General features: G+C 45.9%; 1 protein-coding gene across 1 annotated transcript in view; it reads left to right on the forward strand.

The window, feature by feature from the left end:
• Positions 1-2,558: 2,558 nt before the first annotated feature.
• LOC126528578 (uncharacterized) overlaps positions 2,559-21,581 on the forward strand; it is a 33,166-nt gene continuing 14,143 nt past the window's right edge. The window contains exons 1-5 of the mRNA XM_055069145.2: positions 2,559-2,582; positions 3,607-3,624; positions 8,844-9,063; positions 11,862-12,015; positions 20,857-20,969. Coding sequence (XP_054925120.1) covers positions 8,852-9,063; positions 11,862-12,015; positions 20,857-20,969 — 479 coding nt within the window. The 5' untranslated portion in view covers positions 2,559-2,582; positions 3,607-3,624; positions 8,844-8,851. The remainder of the gene's footprint in view (positions 2,583-3,606; positions 3,625-8,843; positions 9,064-11,861; positions 12,016-20,856; positions 20,970-21,581) is intronic.

Genomic DNA, 21,581 nt, shown 5'->3' on the forward strand with positions numbered 1-21,581 from the left:
TTTAACAATAGCGAATGATTGCGCTGCAGATCTCCAAAAACGCGTCTGTGTTGCGGTGATTTAGCCTCTGCTCAAACACAGTATAGGACTCTGTTTCTTTTACGTAATTAACATTTCTTGTTACATTATAAGCACTCACCTACGATGGACAGCTACATCCAATGGGAATAGTAGGTGAACGAGTAGTGCGAGGCGAATTTTTTTCTCTTACGTTAGTGTGTAGCAGTTTAGCTCAGCAGTCGGTACCGCAGTGGCACCAGTGTGTTTTTTTTGGTACCTTGATGGTACTGGTTTTTCTCTGCAAGCGTGCGAAGAGCGCCGGCATTGCTTCCATTAACAAGCATGCGGCAGGACGCCTGGAATTCCGTCGCACCCGCTCTTTGGAACTTGAAACGCGAGCAGCGGCTGTTTAATTTACAAAGCGTATAATTGTCTGTCAAAAATAGTTGACAAAAGTTGGAATGCCACAAGTATATAGACAGCCTAAAGGCTGTTTTATAAGCATAGCCTGTATGCATTCTATAAGCATTCGTTCATATACATTTTGTAGACAATAGTCTATAAGTTGTGTAAGGCCATAGGTCCATACGCTGTCTATAGAAGCGTCTACAAAAATTGTTTGTAGAAAGTACATACGCATTTTTTTTTCAAATGTCTACAGGATTTCTATACACTTTCTAAAATTTTGCGTAAGAGTGCGTTTAGAGCGCTTCCTAACTGCAACCTGTACGCTTGCATGTTCCTTTGAACTGTGGGCGCCACTTCTGTAACTGGGCTGCTTTGAGTGTAAACAAAGGCACAGGAACGAAAAGATGGTAGAAGGATTGAAAAGCGGGCTAGTTGAAACCTCTCCAGTCTTGGGAAGCGCACACACACGCACGCACATAAACTGAACACGTGCTGCCTGTCCTGTCTTGTCCTCTCTTCTTTCTCATCTTCAGTTTGTGTGTGTCCGCTGCCCAAGAATGGAGAAGGTGGTAAACCAGCCTCGCTTTACTGTCGATGCTTTTGTAAAAAAAATGTTTCCCACACTGACATTCACTATGCCTCCTGCGCATGAAATCTGAGAGAGCTCCTTGTAATCCATCCCGTTTCTTATCTTAATCTGTATATGTTCGGTGAGCGCTACCGTTGTTGCAGAACGCAGGACTGAGCTCGTTGCTTAAGGAACGCTATTGTGTTGGGCGCCGGCATACTGTTATCGGTACTCTTGTAATGATTATCGTCTTGCCGTCTTGCGGTCCTCTTTTGCTGAGTGTCAGGTTAGAGCACAGAAGCTCGGGCTTGACCTCTCAGCTTTCTATAATTTTTTTTCACGTCCCGTTCACCACTTGTCTCCATAATTGTCTCCACTTGTCTCCAAAGCCTGAACTTCTGTTCCCTCGTAATGCACCTGTGGCGAAGAGCGGCGCGCATTCCTCGCCACGGAGGAGGCGCCGTTTACAGCGCGGGATCGACTTATTACTTACCACGAAATCTGCACACACTACCGATTAGACCGCTTAGCCTTTCCGCCACTCATGGGCAAATCCCCGCGTAGGTGTGAAGTTATGTGGCGACAGCTGCAGACTCGCACCTTTCCGTCCCCTTACCTCCTCCACCGCATTCATCCCGCCATTTACCTTTCTCCCTCTTGTAAATTCTGTGTCTCTCCCAGAGCAGACTTAAACCACATCATGTGGGGGTGCCCTAAGCACCCCCTTCCCCCTTTCCTCAAGCAACTAATATCTAGTGAGGAGCAGTGGGAGGCTGCCTTGCGCAGCTCCAGGCCCGAACTTCAGGAGGCCATCCTGGAGTGGGCTGAGAGGATAAAGGAGGCCTACTTCAAGTAGTTCCTCCCCCCACCCTCTATTCCATTGCCCCCTTCCCTTTAAAGAGGGATAAATAAAGTTTTTAATCATCATCATCATCTAAGGTTTCACATTGCATACACCGCATTATGTCTGCCTGTTTTCTCTACATAGGTGCGTGTTTTGTAGAAGACGTCATCGCTTGGATCGTAACTACTTCAGCACACATTACGCAATCTGTGTAAAAAAAAAGGTCACAAATAAACAACCAAACACGATTAATGCAACATGAAGTTCACGTTATCACAACACGTGACTGCTGCAACAAAAGGCATAACGAGGACGCAATAAGTCGCAGGAAGTGCAGTTGCAGAAAGAATCGTCGTGTGGGTAAGTAAAGCTGCCCTCTCTTGGGCATCGATGAGGACATTTATCGCCCATGTGTTTTTAGGATATGGAGTCATTTGTTGTGTTTTGGAAGTCTGCTGCACGCTGTGTTCAGCCTGAATTGATGCCGTATAAAAGAGCCTCAGCTCAAAACAAGCTCCCAGTGGAACTAATACCTCGAACGTGTACTGCGCTAATTGAGAAAAAGCGAGCAGGAAAGCGAACTTGCCGGTTAGTTGTTGAGATAACGTGCAAAGATAGAATGCATAGAGCGTAGTGAAAAGAACGCTCCGTACGTATCTAAAGGTAAGAAACTATGCGACAGGCAACCTTGTGCTAAGCACGCACTATTCTCAGTACATGAATTTCTTATTTCGACAGCGACCACGACAACGAAGATCACAGGTAAGGTTTTCCTTTTATCCATTATTGATGTTTCCGCGAAAAAATATTACCGCAGGAAGCAAGTTATCGTTATCTTCACAAGCATTGTAGAAAATCTGTCGCTTGAGAGATAATATCGTAGATTACCTCTCAAGAGGGAATAACATCTTATAGATAATAGAAAGTATCATAAAGGCTCAGAGTACAAATGACAGTGAAGGTATCGGTTGAATATTTACTTATTGGCTCGGCAATAGGTGTCCCTTTTGCCTTTGACCTTTTTAAGACTGAATAGAAGCCGTCTTGCTTAAGGAGCCTAAATTTTCAGGTGTCTATCGTCCTTGCGCAAATGCGCTGTGTAACTACAATAGGAATTTGGCAGATATGTCTTGCGAACGCTAAACACCCTATTGGTAGAAATCACCTGTCCTTAATTAGTTTACTTTCGTTGCGTTTATCGTGCTGCCATTCATTATACGTCGTTATCAACTTCCCCGATTTCCCCCTTTGTTTCTCTAATCACTCCGCATTTATTTTATTGAAGTAAGCCCAATCGCTACACGAAATGAAATTAATAGATATTACGAAGTTGATATTTAGCGTGATGAGCTTAAAAGCACCAAATTCGGCTTGTCGAAAAAAAATGCAGGTTGTTGTTTTAATTCCCAAAGTGCTGTCATATGTACGAATAAAAAGTAGGGCTGTTGCTTGTGGAAACTGGTGGTGCACTGTGCTTGGACAATTGTAATGAGTGGTAGGTCCATTGACAGGTATAATGTTTTTCTACCTTTACCTATGGCTTCCTCTGACCTGCAATGTTTCGGAATCAATAAAATGTAATGAAATGTCAGTATGTCGGAAATTTCTTTTTTGATTAATTGATGCTCGGTGGCCTTACTGACGTAATAGCTATCACCACAGTAAAAAAAAAGTATTTTGCTTTGGTTAAACTTCGTTATGAAGCAAAAGCGCCATGAGAATCTTTAGGCGTGTATTTGCCACTGATTCTTTCTTTCTTGAATTGAAAATATACTCCTGTTTGCAGTTCCAACTACGACTACTTGTAAGTTGCCGGGCAATTGTCACTTTCTTTCTTTCTTTCTTTCTTTCTTTCTTTCTTTCTTTCTTTCTTTCTTTCTTTCTTTCTTTCTTTCTTTCTTTCTTTCTTTCTTTCTTTCTTTCTTGTATTTGTTTCTCAGACATCGGCAAAAAGGGGGTCGTAACTAAAGGCGTCAACCCTCATTGCGTAAACATGCTTAATTTGGACAAGATTAATACAAAAATGTAGTTTGTTAGTTCAGGAAGGTGTACAGGTCGGACTAAATTTCAGCAACTCAAACACAGGATAAAAAAATAATAGACAAAGCACTGGAACATGCCAGATGCACTTGCGCAAGTACGGCAATGACAATATAGTCACGAGAACTGCATAAGAAAGCATAAAATTACATTTATGTGGAACAATGATTGTAGAGAAAGAAATTGTGGTGGCTGAATAGCCGAGATTGATACCAGGTTCTCACGTGACATCTAGACATGCAGATCCCGCGTCATTACGAAATAAAATGTTACCTTAAGCGGCAAGGCAAGTCTACCGGTGCGGACATCCAAGGCGGAAAGCCTGTGCCCTTTGGCCTCCCCATGCTCATTTTGTTTTATGATCATCTTTCTTTTTCAAAACCTTGTATGTGATTAAAGCATCGACCTGACGTAAGTGACGTCATCGTTTCCACCCATTAATCGGCGCCGCGCCCTCCAATCACTTCATGACGTCATCGCTTCCGCAAAACCAATGGATGCTGGCTTATCTGTCACATCAGCTTCCTCCTCTTGGCGCTATGCTCGCGGACAACTTTCTGTGGCAAAGGTAAAGCTGTGGGAGCGGAGCTCTTGCACACATGTTAGTGCGCCAAGTAGTCCGGCAGCGTTCGACAGTGCTTTTGGTTGCTCGGAACAGACGGTGAATCGGCGCGGCTTCCACGTGCGACGGTTTCGCGTTTGCCTAGACGCGGAAGGGAAAAGCCGCAAAATAAGTAAGCTTTCGCATTCAGAGGTGTGTTTTATGTTATTTAACTGTTGCTAAATAAGGTGCTTATGTGTTCCGTTCGCCAGTTTAAGCTTACGTGGATGAATGCGCGGGACTCTTTTCAGAAGCGCTCTCACTTGTGCGCGCTTTACCTGCGTAGTTTTCCCTTCACAGCTACAGAAAACTGTCCGCGAGTATACTCTCTCCTCCTCCTCACGGCTGGTGCCCTTCTCTCCACCGCCCAACCGCCAACACCACCGCCGGCAGCATCGGAACGTCGGATACCGCAAAGAAAATTCGCTTCAATACAGACCGAAATTCGCGCTACAATGCTTGTAATATTCACGTTCTTTGCCTGGCTTTGAGCCTAACATCGTGATAGTGCATCACGCTGAAGAAGGCGAGCCGCAGCCGACTACATCTCGCAATCCACTACTGCATTGCCAACTCACTTAACACTAGCCTGGCGCTCTTTGGCCATACTTGGTCCTTGCGTCATAAGACCTTACCAGGGGCGTAGCCAGGGGGGTGGGCTTACGGGGCTTCAGCCCCCCCCCCCCCCCCCCCCCAACCGAAACTTTTTCGTGCTGTCAAGCACCGCCGACCAACACAACCCGCGGCGCCAGAAATAATGCTAGATATTGTATAGAATGTCTTTTTCACGCTCGAAAAGACATTTCAGCGCGAACATTGCGAAATCGGGCTGGATTTCGCTGCAGCGCCCATGCACCGGGAGTCACATGACGCAAGCAGCCCCATTCGAGCACAAAGTTTCAAAGGCGTTTTGATGGCAAGCGCGCTCGTTTCGGCATCTCGCGGAGGCGGCGGAATATACGGGGCGCATGAGTTTCGATTCCGAAACTTCACGGGTATTAAGTTCTCATTACCTTTTTTATGCGAAAGGTGCATTGACATTTGCAAAGTCGTGCTTTAGATCTTCAATTCCGGAACCTTGTGGTTTTAACGTTGCTATAAACATTTGACGCCAAAGGTGTATTGACGTTTCTAAAGTCGTAGATCGGACCATACAACTAGACAGCCAAATCAACACACTACCAGGCAATTTGACAAAGCACGCAGCGAGGTCCGATGAGACGAAGCCTTGTAGTGGGTCACTTTTGCCGTCATGCCACAGAAAAGAAAACATTTTTTTCACCTGCGCCAAAGCATCCATGTCAAGGCACAAAAGCCAGCACAAGTAACTCCGCTGTTATTCATTTTTCTACCTTGACTTGTATTCTCGCGAGGGCACATTGAGGCTCTTCATCTTTTTTTTTGTTATCGTTACCCCCGGGCTGCCGGAGCCAGCCAGAGCGCATGCGCTTTTATTGTGTTGCCTCGACCACCGCGTGGTGCACTTTGATGCGCGTTCGTTTTTCTCTAGCCGAGTGGATTTTCGCCTGGCAGAGTTTTGGACGCTTTCTGGCTAGCAAACCAGAAAAAGAAACAATGGTCGCTCGCCGCCATCACTGCGGGGACTCGACACGTTGCAATGCGTTCGCTTGAGCGCAACGTCTCCGGAAAATTTTCTCTCTTCGGTGTAGGATACCGATCAGTATGCGTATACGGTTCTCTGGGGACCAAGCGTCTCACGTTTTCTTCGATATTCCTTCGGTAGCCACATTACATGGCCAAAGTAGGCATTCGATTGTGGCCAACATGTTTTGCCTTGCGTTTTGTTTCCGTGCCCCCACCCAACAAAAGGAAAAAAAAGGCATTGTTGCGGTGCCGCAAATTATCGCATGGCAAAAGTTCGATTCGTTACTTCTTTTGCGGAAAGTAGTGGGCTACGGGATGCTTCAGTTGCCGGATACTCATATTATTGCGATAGCAATTATATGGACACTCCAGGCGCATTCCTGCCATCGCCGTCGCACTCATGTTCCGGAAAAAGTCCAAGGGCGATGACATCGCGACCGCGCGCCGCATGCTGTATGTGCGAGTGAAAGCCGGGGTGGTGGCATGGATGAGCCGACGGCGGTGGCTCAGTCTTGTGTGCGCAAGGGAGAAAAGCGGGGAGGAAGCGCGCCGCCTCCTGTCGCGCGCGATACATCAGGGCGAGTGGAGGGAGGGGGTGCTTTGATCTGTGAATCTGTGGTTGCGCAACATGTTTATTTGCCTTGTTTGACGCATTATATGCAGTGACTTTTTCTTAGTTAAGTAGATTAATTGGAGACTTGTAGGTATATTGAAATATCTTGTTGCGAGGTGTTTTGAATACGTGCAATGAACTTTGTTTCCAGTGACACTTTTTTGCCCTTTATCAAGCTGTATCTTCGCATTGGTTTATTCCATTGTATCTTCGAAATTTTAATGTATGAGGGCGAGTCAGATGAAAGTGAGCCAACGAACCATGCACAATAATGCCTCGGTATATTCTCTGCGAGGCATGCGCGTAGCACACAGGCATCTCCCATTTACAAAAGTGACACGCAGGTGTGAGGATAAAGGTTCTTTAATGCTCTCATAAACTGCTTTGAACATGGTTGCATGACATAAGGGACACTCCAAAAATTTAACAGCATGGTGTCGTGAGGTTTTTGACAGCTGAAGGTGTTTCCCAAAAAGAAATTAGTCGCCGTATGGCTGCCGTGTATGTTAAACATTGCATTTCATTGGTCACTGTGAAGGTTGGAGCAAACGGTTCAAAAAAGGACGTGAAAGTTGCAAAGACGATCCAAGAACGGGCGAAAGCCACCGTGCAATCACTCCCAACACAACGGCAAAGGTTGATGAGCTGATCAGACGAGATCGGAGGATAAGCATCCATGAACTGGCAGAGTGTGTGAACATAAGTCACGGTTCAGTTCACACCACAATTCATGAACATCTACGTTATCGGCTCTTGTGTGCCCAATGGATACCTAAGATTTTGAACCACCGCCAGAAGACGGAGAAGTTCGGCATTGCCTTGATTCATGTGATCCGGTATCACAATGAGGGTGACGACTTCTTTTCTGCAATTGTGATCGGGGACGAATCATGGTTGCTGCTAGTACGAGCCTGAAACAAGACGGCAAAGCTTACAGTGAAAACATTCGAATTCACCACCCCCAAAGAAAGCAAAGGCCGTCATTTCTGCCGGGAAGGTGTCGTTGGCTTTTTGGTTCGATCGTCAGGGGCCATTACTGAGGGAATTCGCTAAAGCTGGAGGGACTATCAATCGTTTCCGATATTGTGAAACGCTGGATCGGCTGCGTGTCGCAATCAAAAACAAACGACGTGGAAAATTCAGGAATGAGGTAATCTTGCTCCATGGCGATGCCTGTCTCCATGTCGCTGATGTGTTTTACACAAAACTGGCAAAGTTAAAGTGGGAACCGATGCAACACCTGCCAAACAGCCCAGACCTGTCGCCTTGAGACTTCCAGATTTTGGGACGTTTGAAAACACAGCTCAATGTAACAAGATTCGTGTCGAACGATGACGTTCAAGTTAAGTCAAGTCAATGTTCAAGTCAGTTACAGAATTTTTGAAGCAGCAACCCAAGTTTTATTAGACGGGAATCACGCGACTCGTTAGTCAGTGGGCAAATGTTTCAATGCTCATGGATACTACTATTAAATAAAGCACCCCGTTTGTCATATATTCGCATTGGCTAACTTTCATTTGAATCGCCCTCGCATATTTTGCAGAACTGCTGCTTTCTGTATGTGCTCTCTGTTGCGACGATAATTTCGGTGCAATTACAATACACGACCGGTGACAGCTGCTCCGGCGCAATACAATGTGACAAGGGACAGCGTCATTGCGATTTTACCTGGCAGTTATATATCTACAAATATGTAAACAAAGTTCTTGAATGACAAAGTTTCATTAAAATATTTGTACTCAGCTTGTTCATTTTATGGTCTTCACATTTTTTATTTCAGCGGCATGCACTGCTTTGCTGGTTTCAAACTGACATTGTTCTAAAGCTCGTCTGATATTTCCTTTACTTATTAAATATAGAGAAAACATGGAAGCATTGATATCAGGTATTTCAGGCACAATTTTTTACACACACGAGTATAGTCTTTTAAAAAAATATACATATTTCACTTGTCTTGACAGTGCGTAGCGTTCAAGAATTCGTTTGCAGCATCTTTGGCAATGGCAATGCAGTTATTATTCATGTATTTGATCCGTCGACAAATTCTATGCGGGGGAGGCCGAGCTGCAACGTGAGCCCCCCTTGAACGAAATTTCTGGCAACGCCACTGGACCGTATGTATCATCGCCATCGCGGGGCGGGTCCTAACGCGCGCCTACTGCAGTGACTCCCATGTGGAAGAAGCCGCTGCTCTGCTCGTTCGAGGCGACGCTGAGCCCGGACTTGGTGTTTCCCGACGATGGCCTGTGCGACATCAGCTTCTTCCAGGTCCGCGAGGAGAACTACACTTTACTTCGCGGCGACTCCGACGCGGCGTTCGGCGCCTTCCTAGCGGCCGCCGCTAAGCAGAACGTGACCGAACACGGAGTGAGCTTGGACTGCGAGTGAGTGCGGAGGGACAGGTGCCACGGTGTTGTAGCGTAAAGCTACACTGCGCGGGTTGGAGCCGAGCTTCGCGTGCTTCTGCGCCTGCCATACTGCGCATGCGCGACAGCTGCGTGACGTCACGAAAGGCGCAGCTGCGTCGCGCTCGCCGCCGCCGCGGCCGCAGCCAGCGCGCGCTCCTCGCCGCCACCGACTGCGGCGCATTCCAGAGGTGTGACGTCACAGTCTCCGCAGACGCGCCGGCGCCGTGTGCGCCCGCTGCTGCATTTACGATTGCGTCGCCGCACGGCACTGCGCATGCGCGAGGAGGGCGCACCGTGCGTATAAATGCGCGCGAGAGCCAGTTGATGTTGGCCAAACAAGGCCATAGCCGGATAAGCTAAGGTTACCAAAGCAAGGCAAGAGATCAACCAAGGATAGCCGTACCTTTACGCTACGTATATACTGGCATAGCTGAGCTAAGCCACCCTCAATTTTTTCCCTACGGGACCAGTGGTCAGATTGTCAAAGCTTGATGACTGCTGAGCAGTTTTCTCTAATTTGCGATCTGCGCTCCTGCGTGTACACGCGAAGTGTGAAAACATGAAGAAATGCAGTAACCTCCTGAATTAGATATAGTATACAAGGCAGATGCATACTATAATTCTGTAGAGTGAATGTGAAACCTAAAAAGAAGCTATAAACATGGTATGCGCAAGAAAAAGCTAGGGCGGTATCTGCAGGCGCGACAAATGAAGCCAGGATAAAGATGTGAAATAGATACTGCGCGATATCTTCGATAGGCGAAAGGAGAGTCGTAGATGGAGGCGTGCGAATAACCGAAGTTTAGTATACAGTTAGAATGGTCGTTGCTGTTCGACTCGTATTCTGGTCGAAGAAATCCTTATTCCGAATTAGGCAATATTCGTGTTCTTGTTTAGCTTTTTAATGTTTCTATGAATGCCAAAACACTTATTGTATTCTACAGAGATTGAAACGACTGATTCAAGTGATGAGGGTTCCAAATGATTTTGTTTTCAGGAGAGCGGCGATTGTTATGCATAATTTCAGGATCCGGCCTTAGTTACAGGTATGCTCTTACGCTATGTAATTGTTCGTAGGAACTAATTTCAAGCAACCCTGATGTTGGACATACCGTGAGCGAAAACGACGGGCAAATGAGAAGTGGCGCTTACGAATTCGGAAAAGCTTTGTGAATGCGGCCCCAGTTTCTGAGCGAACGCATAGAGAAAATAAGTTCTCAGTGGACTTCCAGTCATTTAAAGAACTGCGTTTGTGTGTGTGTGTGAGGGGGGGGGGGGGGAGGGGGTTGTGGTATGGTATGGTACGGTAAGGTACGGCATATGGTAACAGGCTGTTCTTTCGTTTCATCGCTGTCATTTTCATGGTACGCCATATATAACCTTTCAGTTATCTCCCAGTCAAAGCTTGTCGGTTATAGAGCATCTATTTGCGAATTTTCATTATTTGTTTGTTTGTTTCTTTCTTTATGTAATTATGTACTGCATTGTCCAAACACGCATTACAGCAGGATTGTACAACAATGAAAGAAAACGCGAACGCAATAAAGATTAAGCCCATAACGCTTGATAAAAATAGATGAATATGAAATAACATTACAGGAAAGGCTATTCCACTCGCTGATCGTGCAGGTAAAGGAAAAGTAATGAATTATATCACCCTTTTAAGAAACTTTCAGAAGGATTACATGTATTTAATGATTTAAATAAATGTGTTTTTTTTTCTTACGTGGCGGACTGCAGAAAATTTTGAGGTTCTATGTTTGAAACGAGTAAACAATTGGCATTGCATTCAATATGCGAGGCTATATATTTCTCAAATTTTCAATTCGATTACAAAATTTCACTATTTGAACGCTCCTAGCCGTCAACGTATCTACAAGCTCGCACGGAATTCACAGCGCTTTGATTATGTGGCCCCTCCCGGGTTCCCATTGTGTCCATCAAAAGTTTATCTTCCTACTCGAAAAACATACTGGTTGTGTAGTTTGACAGAAACAAAGAAAGAAGTGAACCAGCTTCATGACGACATAATGTTTGGCGAGGGATAACATACATCGGTCTACCTTCCGACTCGTTTTACCAAAGCGTTTTACAAATACAGTATTCAAATTTGCAGCTGCAGGTGCATTCAGAACTCTTTCAATGTGTACCTGTGCGCGACGCTCTTAATTATCAGACTTTTCATCGGAGCTGTTGCTCATACCAATTACAGAAATCTGTTTTCATCGCTTGCCATTAAACATACTTTCTGCCAGTTTGAACAGAGACCTAAGGCAGCAGTGGAGAGCGGATTTTCATTTCATTTATTTGTTGTTTGTGACATACAGCTGTCTCAGGGGCTGCAGCAAAAGGCAACATTCTTGCCTGACAAAGGCTGCAGCATTGTAGGCATCGCATTGAATAGGCACGCGAGTACGAACGAAAACTTTCATTGTATTGCAACGACGCACATATAATAGTGAACACGTGGCACATTGTAACCATTAGAGACATTGCGATGGCGGTCAAGAACAAAATGTGATAAATGCGGTCGCACTTACGCGTGTCACTGACGACACGGTTGATATTGAAGATACCTCAGTTAGGGCGACACTCTAAGATACAGCGCATGCAGCTGTCTGTCAGGACACCAAAAAGAGTGAAAGCTTCCCCGGGTCGAGAACAAAGATGGCTTCGTAAGTTTTGAACATAAAATATTTAAAGGTCGCGCCTCGGAACGTGTGTGTGGGTTGCTCGATCCATTTGGCTCGTGCCATTGGTCTTTTGTTTTGCAGCAAGTACGTGAATACGTCTGAAGCACTGAAGGAACCCGCCGGCAGGAAAACTATCAAAGAATTGTGGGAAAAGAAGATCTACCACTGGGCCTCCATGAACACATTTGTGTTGAATCCTCCGGAGTTGATCATGGGCTTGTTCAACATTATGAAGGTGAGCAGGGAAAAATGATTACACCAAGCCTTCCGGAATTAACGGTTATGCCAAGCATTGTTACAGTGACAGTCAAGAGAAACACGTGTAACCCGCCGTGGTTGCTCAGTGGCTGTGGTGTTGGGCTGCTGATCACGAGGTTGCGGGATCGAATCCCGGCCACGGCGGCCGCGAAAGTGGTTTTGGCACGTAAAACCACATAATTAAATTTTTTTTTGAAACACGTGCACCAGTTCGTTACGATAAAGTGTTCTGATGAAATAGTTCAGTCTGATAAAGTGTTCTGATCAAACTTTGTAATCTAATAAAGCGTTATGAGCGGACATTTCCGTCTGATAAGGTGTGCTGACCAGAGAGTTCAGTCTGATAAGGTCTATTTTCGTCAGTCTCGTTGTAACTGCTTGATTACAATACAAGTAAAAATCAAGGTCTTTTTTAATTTTTCGCTTAAATCCCAGCACATGTACCTCAGTGTAACGTCACGGGTGAATAGAATTGTGGGGCTTAACGTCACCGAACCTGAACAGTGGGTTTTAAGGAATGGCGTATTGGGCAGAGCTCAGGATTGATTTTGAACTCCCGGGACATTTTTGGGCGGGCACCTAAAACACGCAGTATGAGCGTCTTTTTTTTTTTTTTTTGCTATCCGCCTCCAGCGATATGCGACTGGCTGCGCTCGGGAAACGAACGACCTTGTGCTCGGTACCAAAGCGTCACAGACACTGAGAGAGCGTGGCGGGTAGTCGCCATGGTTGTCAACGCTCGAGTGGGCGAAGTCTTGGGGAAGGAGAAGGAGAGAGGGAACAGTAAGGGGATGAATGGATGACTGGATAAAGGGGAGGGAGAGGAGGGCTGACGACGGCTGACCCTCTCAGTGCCAGGGGTGCCGGTCTGTACGTGCAACAAAATTGAACAATTCCTTTTTTCTTAAAAAAAATTCTACCGTGTTACGATGTGCGAGAAAGCCGACGTCTATTTGTTTGATTACCACGGCCACACCAATACGTATAGAGGTACTGTGAACTGTTAGGGCCTACAACAGAACTACATGCTTGTGACCGTGGAACAGAACACACACAAAAAAATAAGGCTGTGCAAACCAGCTGCCAGGCATTATCAAAATGGAAAAGTGGCCTATTTATTGTTATCCAGTAGGAGAAGAAAAGCATAATTCAGGCGATTTATTACGTTCCGACTAGGTGGAGCGGTGACCCGGGACAGTTACTGAAAAGTCAGGGCTGCCCCGCGAAATTCGAAACGGTTGGCAACCCTAGTAGTCGCGGAAGTCAAAGCCATAGGTCCATAGAGTTACATACAATAATTGCTAGAGGGAATTCTGGCGCCAGTTTCATTCTCTTAGGTCCTTTCTGGACTAGCAAGTTCTGTCACGATACTAGTGGTGTTTCTTGGTATAGTAGGATGATAATTTACTCATACTTCTCAAACAGTTAGCGTGTTTAATGTATGTCTTACCGACTGCAACGAAATTCTGGATCTCGTAAAAAGCCAGTCTTCAGAGTGAAGATGTAGACTAGCCGGCGTGCAAAATTTTGCGCTTTGAAATACGAGCGGATGGGTAACAAAAACCTCGCAGAAGATACAACATTTCTATGCCGAAACTGGAAAAAACGAAAAGAAAAACGCCGCCATTAACGCAATAGTATATATTTGTAACCAATTTCGAAGAAACGAGACGTTGCTTCGTTGTAATTCACCTGTAGTGACAACAGATGCTGTGTTGGGTGCACCAGGTAAAGCGCAGAAAAAAAAAATGAGAAAGAAGAAAAGGAAAAAGACAGAAAAAAAAGAGCAGGAGCAACGAATAGTTGCTCGTGTACTTGCATTTAGGTGCACGTTAGAGAGCCCAGTTGGTGAGAATTATTCCAGAGTACACCACTTCCCCGTGCCTCAGTTTATGGTACGTAAAACCCCAGAATATATACACATAATTTTCTTTCTTTTTGCGTAAGGTATTTTTGTCGCGCTTTACTCGTAAAGCGCGAAATACGAAAAAAAAAAATGAACAGCCTCGTGACTCCGGGATGGATGGATGGATGGATGGATGGATGGATGGATGGATGGATGGATGGATGGATGGATGGATGTTATGAGCGTCCCCTTTGGAACGGGGCGGTGGGTTGCGCCACCAAGCTCTTGCTATTACTCTGCCTAATGTCCTACCTAGGTTAAACAATAAAAAAAAACAAAAAAAACCGCTATGAACTACCACACCCAAATTTTCTGATCCCCTATAGTGCAAACTGTGCTTTTGTACGTCTACGTCTTTTGTAGTTTCCCTACTTTTATTCCACCAATCTTCAAATCGCCTCTTACTAATGCCTATTGCGGACACGTTTACTTTACCACTGCTCCCGCTGAACCCAAGGGCTTCAAGGAGGCCAGTGGTGCCTAAATCAACCGCTGGGTAGACGTCTTCACATTCTAATAAAACATGCTCCGTCGTTTCTCTAGCTTTACCGCAGCAAACACATGCTTCTTCTTCCTTCTTATATCTCGCTTTATAGGTGCGTGTTCTAAGGCATCCCGATCTCGCTTCGAAAAGTTATGAGCTTCCCGTTGAGTTATCATAAATTGTTTCTTTCCTGATTTCCTTTTTTCCTCTTAAGTAGTTACTCATGGAAGGTTTCTTTTCCATTGCCGCCACCCATGAGATCATTTCAGCCTCTCTGACTTTCCGCTTGACCTTCTTTGTTGCTGTGTTGCCCATCCTACAGGCCGCATACTTGCTGGTAACTTTCCTTAGTTCTTTTCCTCCACTGTGAATCAATGTTTTTCCTGTACAGATACCTGAACACTCTCTCAGCCCATTTACTTTCTCCCATATTCCTCAGGCGTTCTTCATACTCAATTTTACTGCGAGCTTCCCTCAGTTCAAAACTAGTCCAGCCCATATCACCCTGCACAGCTTCATTTGTAGTCTTCCGGTGAGCGCCCAATGCGAGGCGACCCACTGACCTTTGGTTCCCGTCGAGTCGTGATTGTACCCCTGATTTAAAGCAAACAACCGCATTTCCAAAACTAAGTCCTGGAACCATTACACCTTTCCACATACCTCGGAGGACCTCATACCAATTGTATCCCCACAGCGCTCTGTGCTTCATTGTGGCTGAATTTCTCTTCCTCTTCACTGTTATTGTTTTTTCCTGTGTTTCCTTATATCTATTGCCTTCGTTTATCCAAGGTATTTATTTTCTGTTACCCGAGGTATTTCCTGGCCCTGTATCTCCACTGTCTGTTCACTGTTTTCATTGAATACCATAACACCTGATTTTCTATCACTAAATTTCAAACCTAAATTGTTGCCTTCCTGTCCACAGATATTAGCCAGACGTTGCAAATCACTTTGCTTGTTAGGTAGCAACACAATGTCGTCCGCATAAAATAAACCTAGGAGCTGCTGCTCTACTACTGTACCTGCCTGTTTGTATGAGAGATTAAGCCCGATGTTACTTCCTTCTAGCGCCTTCTCCATCCTTACCATGTACATCATAAACAGCAGCGGGGATAAAGGGCACCCCTGCATTAGTCCCTTGTTGATATGAACTTACTCCTCGCTCCTCATCCCTTCCCATTCAACGCAAACGGTATTTTCTAGGTAACTCTCTCTCAAAAGCTGTAGACAATCGTCACTTAAGCCTTCCCCTTCCAATATATCCCACAAAATGTTGCAGTCTACGTTGTCATAGGTTCCTGTAATGTCTAAAAAGGCCACATACAGCGGTCTTTTATTACTTTTGATATTTCAATACACTGAGTAAGAACAAACAAGTTATCATCTAAACGCCTACCTCTTCTGAAGCCATTCTGAAGCCCACCCAATATGCCATTATTATCTGCCCATGCTTGAAGCTTTAATTTGACTGCCTGCATTGATAGCCTGTATATTACCGATGTAATGGTCAATGGTCTATACGAGTGAATTCTGTTTCTCGCCCTTACCTTTATAAATTAAATTCATTCTACTTTGTCGCCAACTGTCTGGTATTCGTCTATCTTTTAAAGTTTTTTCCACTGCTTTCACCAGAGCTTCTTTACTTTTTGGTCCTAGTTCATTTATCAGCTTAACGGGAACCTCGTCTAGCCCTGTGGCTGTGCGCTTAGGAATTTTCTCTTCCGCTTTCTGGCAGTTGAAATTTGTATGTACCAGATCCTTTTCCACTTGGATCTCCTCCTTCATGCTATTTTTTTCTTCAAGTACAACCTCGTCATTGCCTTGAAAACATTCGGCTGTTACTTTTCGGATGTAATTTATTGCCGCTTCTCCCTCCAGTCTGTTTTCATCTTCGTTTTCAACTTCCTGCCTAATAATTTGATGTGGTTCCAAAATATTCTAGGTGCGGCCTTCCTTTTCTCACGTATTTCTTACAAGCAACGTTCACTTTCACCTTTTAATTTTGCTTGCGCCAGTATTTGAAGCATAGAATTTTTCTCCCGGTATATTTACCTTTTACTGGTTACTTCACCCTGCGGCAACTGCACATTCTTTGCCTGCCTGTGCTCTCGAGATGCTTTCTGTCGTTCGGCGATCGCTTCTCGTATCTCCTTGTTCCACCAGCTTTTCGGTTTCTTTTTTCCTTTCCACCGAACATGTTGTTTCTCTTTCCGTACTTCTGTCGTTATTACACTTAGAAGCTCACCATATTCCCACTCTTTACTTGGCCATTTGGCAAGTTCTTCCTCGACTCTAGTGACTATATTTGCTATTTGTTCAGCGTTCAAATTTGGACTGGCGATTTTGTGCTCCTTGATCTCTTTCCCAACTACATATCCCATTTTCAAAATGATGCGTTTATGGTCACTCCCTATGCTGCTAAACCCTTCCTCATCGATGACCATTTCTCTCAACTTCTCATGAATTCCTATCATCAGACAGTAATCAATGGTCGATTGCTGGTTTCCCACTTCCCACGTGATCTGCCCTTCACACTTAGCCCCTGTATTCATGATAACGAGGTTATGTTGCTCACAAAGGTCTAGCATTGACTTCCCGTTGTTGTCGGCATAGCCATCTAAATCCTGTATGTGAGCATTCATGTCACCTAATAGGACAATTTCAGCACCATTCCCGAAACCCTAATATCAGCGCTTATGCATTCCACTAACTCTTTATTCTTCTCTGTGCAATTATTACCGGTCCACAAATACGTAACGCCCAGCCAAGTTTTTTCCTACTCATTGTACCTGGTAACCAAAAATGCTCTTAACATTCTGAATTTACTCTTTTCAGTTTGGCTCCCTGATGGATGAGCATTCCGACTCCCCCTCCATTTTTTTCCGACTTAGTTCTGTTGCACCCTTCCCAAACATAATTCTCAATAACTGGCGGCTCTTCTGAGTCTCTAAGATGCGTTTCTCTAACCGCATACACCCCTATTTTTTCGCTATTGAACTGCTTCTCGATCTCTGCTCACTTTTCCTTTCATCTGCCGCCCTGCATGTGCATGTGGCCTATTGCACAGCGAGCCCTTTTTCTTGCTTTCCTCCTCTTTCTGTTATCGACCCTGATGCTCTTCTGAAATTCCTCTATCGGACCTTCATTACTACCTACTCTGGCCTCATGAGCGCCCGCGGGCCCCCTAAAAAAGCAACAACGCGACCACGAAGTCGCCAGCCCACTTCTCATGCCAGCCTGTAATTGAAGTGGATCCCGTCTCGTTTAAAACCACCACACCTTCTCACTTCCCTGTTTACTTCGACAACCACGAAACTTTTCTCTCGGCTCATTTTCCATATCGCCTTATTAGCAGACACTACGTCTCTTTGTACGTGACTGTCATGCACAGGCACATTCGGTACCGTGCACACCACGATCTGCACCTGAGGGGATAGCTCGCGCAAGTCGTCCACCCCCTTAGCCAAGCGCTGGCCTAGTCCTGTCCCTGTCCTATTTAGGACGTCATTTAGCCCACCTGCTACTATGACAAGGTTGCGCACGTGGGCATTTTCCACAAGCTTTTCTTTTGCTCACTCCATGACAGTACCCAGTGTCCCCACTGGAAATGTCCCTACCGCCACTATTTTGTCGCCTTTCACCCTCTCCACAATTGCTTTTGAGCACCCAGCTAGGTTTGAGTCGCCGGCGATAATCACTCTTTCACTCTCTTCTACCTCTCCTTGCTTCTGTTTGTCCTTTTCCGCGTGATTCGGACTCGACAAGGGGCATTGTCCCCTGGGCTCCTGCTTTTTTCCGCGTGGCGGGCTCAAGGTGGGTGCCGCTCTTTCCAGCTAACTCTTTATCACGCTGCACGCATTCCGCGTACTCTGCTGACACTCCCTCTCCTGTCGCGTTGGGGGTCTGCGTTCCATTGTCACACACATTCTCGTTCACAATGGCGGCCCTGTTCAGCTTTTCCTCGGCTGCTTCAAGTCTCTTTTCAACTACCTTTCATGCGTCACGCTCCCTGTTTAGCTCATTTTTGAACTCTTGCAGCTGTTTTCCAAGCCCTTCCTGGAAAGCCTCCATTTTCTGCAGCCTAGTATTGACATCACACTGTGTGCCGGTTGTTTGGAACGCCCTCTCCATTCTCATCCGTCTCCTCATCTGACTTGAGGGACCCCCCGCGCACTGCCTGCTTTCCCGTCTTTCTCGCCATGCAATGCACGGCTTTTTGCAAATACTATAATACTATAATAATGCTACTACTGATGCAAATACTATAATACTATATCAATGCAGAGCGCGTGCCTTTTAGTAAAAACCGATACGCACAGGATCCAAATCCTCAAAATGCGCAGAGCAACTCTCACCATTGTTTCAAAAGCAATCAATGCCGCGGAGACCGAAGGAATGTCACGCTCTCGCACGCGCTCAACCACGCGGCCACGCTCTCACTTTTCTACCAGAATACACACAGTAAAACCACTAATAGCTATTAGTTTTCCAACTTCCAAGCTACCATTTAAAGACTACAAACGCTCAACGTACCACCCGGCTGCACGTGCACAAGCGCGTAGCGCGAAAGGACGCTTTAACCATCCTGCACAACCAGATGTACAGGAAACACACCTGCTCACCTGAAATACGAGAGACAAAGAAAAAAAAAGAAAGACAAAGAAAACCAGCCAATTACTATATAAAGGCAAAAAAAATCAGCAAATCAAAAACAGGAGCAAGCTCAAAGCATGCACAAACACTTATGATTTCGTCGCCGCCACGGAGACCCGAAAAGCACGTCCATTCGCCACTCGGCGTTGCGACAGCAGCGGTGCCAAACGTTGTTTGAACGAACTAACTTCGGTTATATATGGCCTCCGAAATCAAGCCCCGGTGCGTTTCGCGCGGGAGTGATCGCGGGGGCCATGTGTTACATATGGCCTGTCTTCGCAACGGCCGGGTCACTTCGTAGTCTGCGATGATCACGCGGAACACAGCTCGCGGGTCATCCGAAGTGCAACCGTCGATAACTTTTGTCGCTTCCAAGGCGGTTTTGCCGAGTCTCGCAGTGAGCATTATATGTTATTATTTCCCAGCGCGGCTGCTTGGCGCCTATGGGGTTGCGGTAATAAGCCTGAGGTCGCTGGATCGAATCCCATTCCTGGCGGCTGCGTGTGCCGTGCATTTTTGGGTGCACGTTGAAGATATCCAGGTGGAAAAAAAGAAATAATCCGAAGTCACGCACTGCAAGGCGTGCCTCAAGATGAGATCGTGATTTTGCGAGCGTAAGACACCTGGCGATATTAATTTTGATTAGTTCCTTTCACTTCACCGTTGGTGCCGCGGCGCTCGGGTGAGCTGTCACGAGGCAAATTTCGTATTTCGCGCGCTACGATTAAAGCGCGCGCGCGAGAGAGAGAGAGAGAGAGAGAGAGAGAGAGAAATAAACTTTACTGTGAGACCAGGCTTCTTGAGCCCAAAGGTGGGTGGCCTCCTCAGTTCAGGTAGCCGTGGCTCGCTGTCGCCGCCCGAGCCCTGTTCACCAACCGCAGCTGGCTGTCAGGGTCTTGCGTCACCAGCAGAGCCTCCCACCGGTCTTCCAACTCTTCTTCTGAATCCGCCTCTTTCTGCATGTTATCGCCTGGTGGTGATGATGATGGTGGTGCTTCTCGATTATTCCTGCATCCAAGCACCATATGGCGCAAGCTGTTGGGCGTGTCCGGCGGGCAGAACTTGCAGTCTCGCCCGTAGATGCCCGGGAAAAAAAAATTAAGCAACACGCAGCACGACGAAAACGACTGAATTGCATGTTTTAGGGGGCAACAAGGGGGATTTTTTTCTCGTCAGAGTTCAAGCCCTCAATTCGATAATTAAAAAAAGACAGTTTTTAATTATTATTCGCTGATTAGCAGGTCAACTAGCGCACTAAAATTATCGTGGTGGCGTAAGAGGACTAACGGCCGAACGCCATATATTTCAATATAATACGTTCGACCAATTTCTTTAAACATCTTGGCTAACTTTAGCTGGGACGCCATGTGTGTGTTTGTTTGTGTGTGCTTGCTTGCGTGTGTGTGAAGAATTCAGTTTTGGCTATCGGAGGTATGCAAAGTTCACTGTACATAACAGGTCTATGCACAGTGCTCAGTGATTGAAACGCGATACGCAGACAGCACGGCGGTCGGCGCTTTTTGCGTCACCGGTGATCGCTGAGAAGGCCGAATGCAGTTACGGTGCGCCAAAAAGATTCTCGCTTTCATTCGACACGAAAATGCATCATCTCAGTGGGGCCAGCGCCCACTGGTGGCCGGCGTAAGAAAGTGCCGGCCGCCATGTTGTCCGAGTATCGGGTTTCAAACGCTGAGCGCTTTACATACTGCACTAAAGAGGCATGCTAAAAAAAAAAAAGAAACGCTTTTGACCATCAGTTTTTGTCACGTCTACAGGATATAAAAAAGATTATCGAAGAAGACATAAAGCCAAATCGTTCTCACTACGTCGTCTACACCGGTACTCTCAGACAACCCGTTCGGATTGAGGCCGAAACAAAGTGGTTACAGTAAGTGTATTCATTTTTTTCTCTCGGTTGGCCAGGCACAGATACACATGCACAGTAGCGTCCAATGTAAACCGCAACACGGCACCCGTGGTCGTAGGGGCCCCAACACTGCTCGGCTGGGCCGAAGTACGAAAAATTGGTTCACTACCATACGTTTACTGGCGCATACGCCATGGTAATAGGAACGGTGTTTAGATCTCTTAGTTTTCGGTTTGTCGGCGCTACCGGGCAAGCCCCTTCAAACTCGGGCACCGTGTCGCAGTTCACAATGAACGCGACTGTACGTCAGCTAATATAGCATGCGTGCATGTGCTTCGCAATGCTGGGCTACTATTCTTGAGCACAGGACAGTTCACGTGCATTTATGTCGAACGAACTTTCCTCGGGATATTGGACGATTCGTTCGATTGATGTAGCCGTGTAGGGCAGAGATGCATCAGCACTGGACTCTGTACTAAAGGTCACAAGCTCAAATCCTCTTCCAAGATGCATTAGACAACAGAAGAATTTAAAGCAGCGCGAAATACGGAACACCAGTGAAAGAAAGACAAAGGCACAGCGCTTACTCACAACAAGGTTTATTTGTCACAAACCACGCGATATAGATACAGG

This window comes from Dermacentor andersoni, chromosome 9, assembly GCF_023375885.2.
Source record: "Dermacentor andersoni chromosome 9, qqDerAnde1_hic_scaffold, whole genome shotgun sequence".
Taxonomy (NCBI): Eukaryota; Metazoa; Arthropoda; class Arachnida; order Ixodida; family Ixodidae; genus Dermacentor; species Dermacentor andersoni.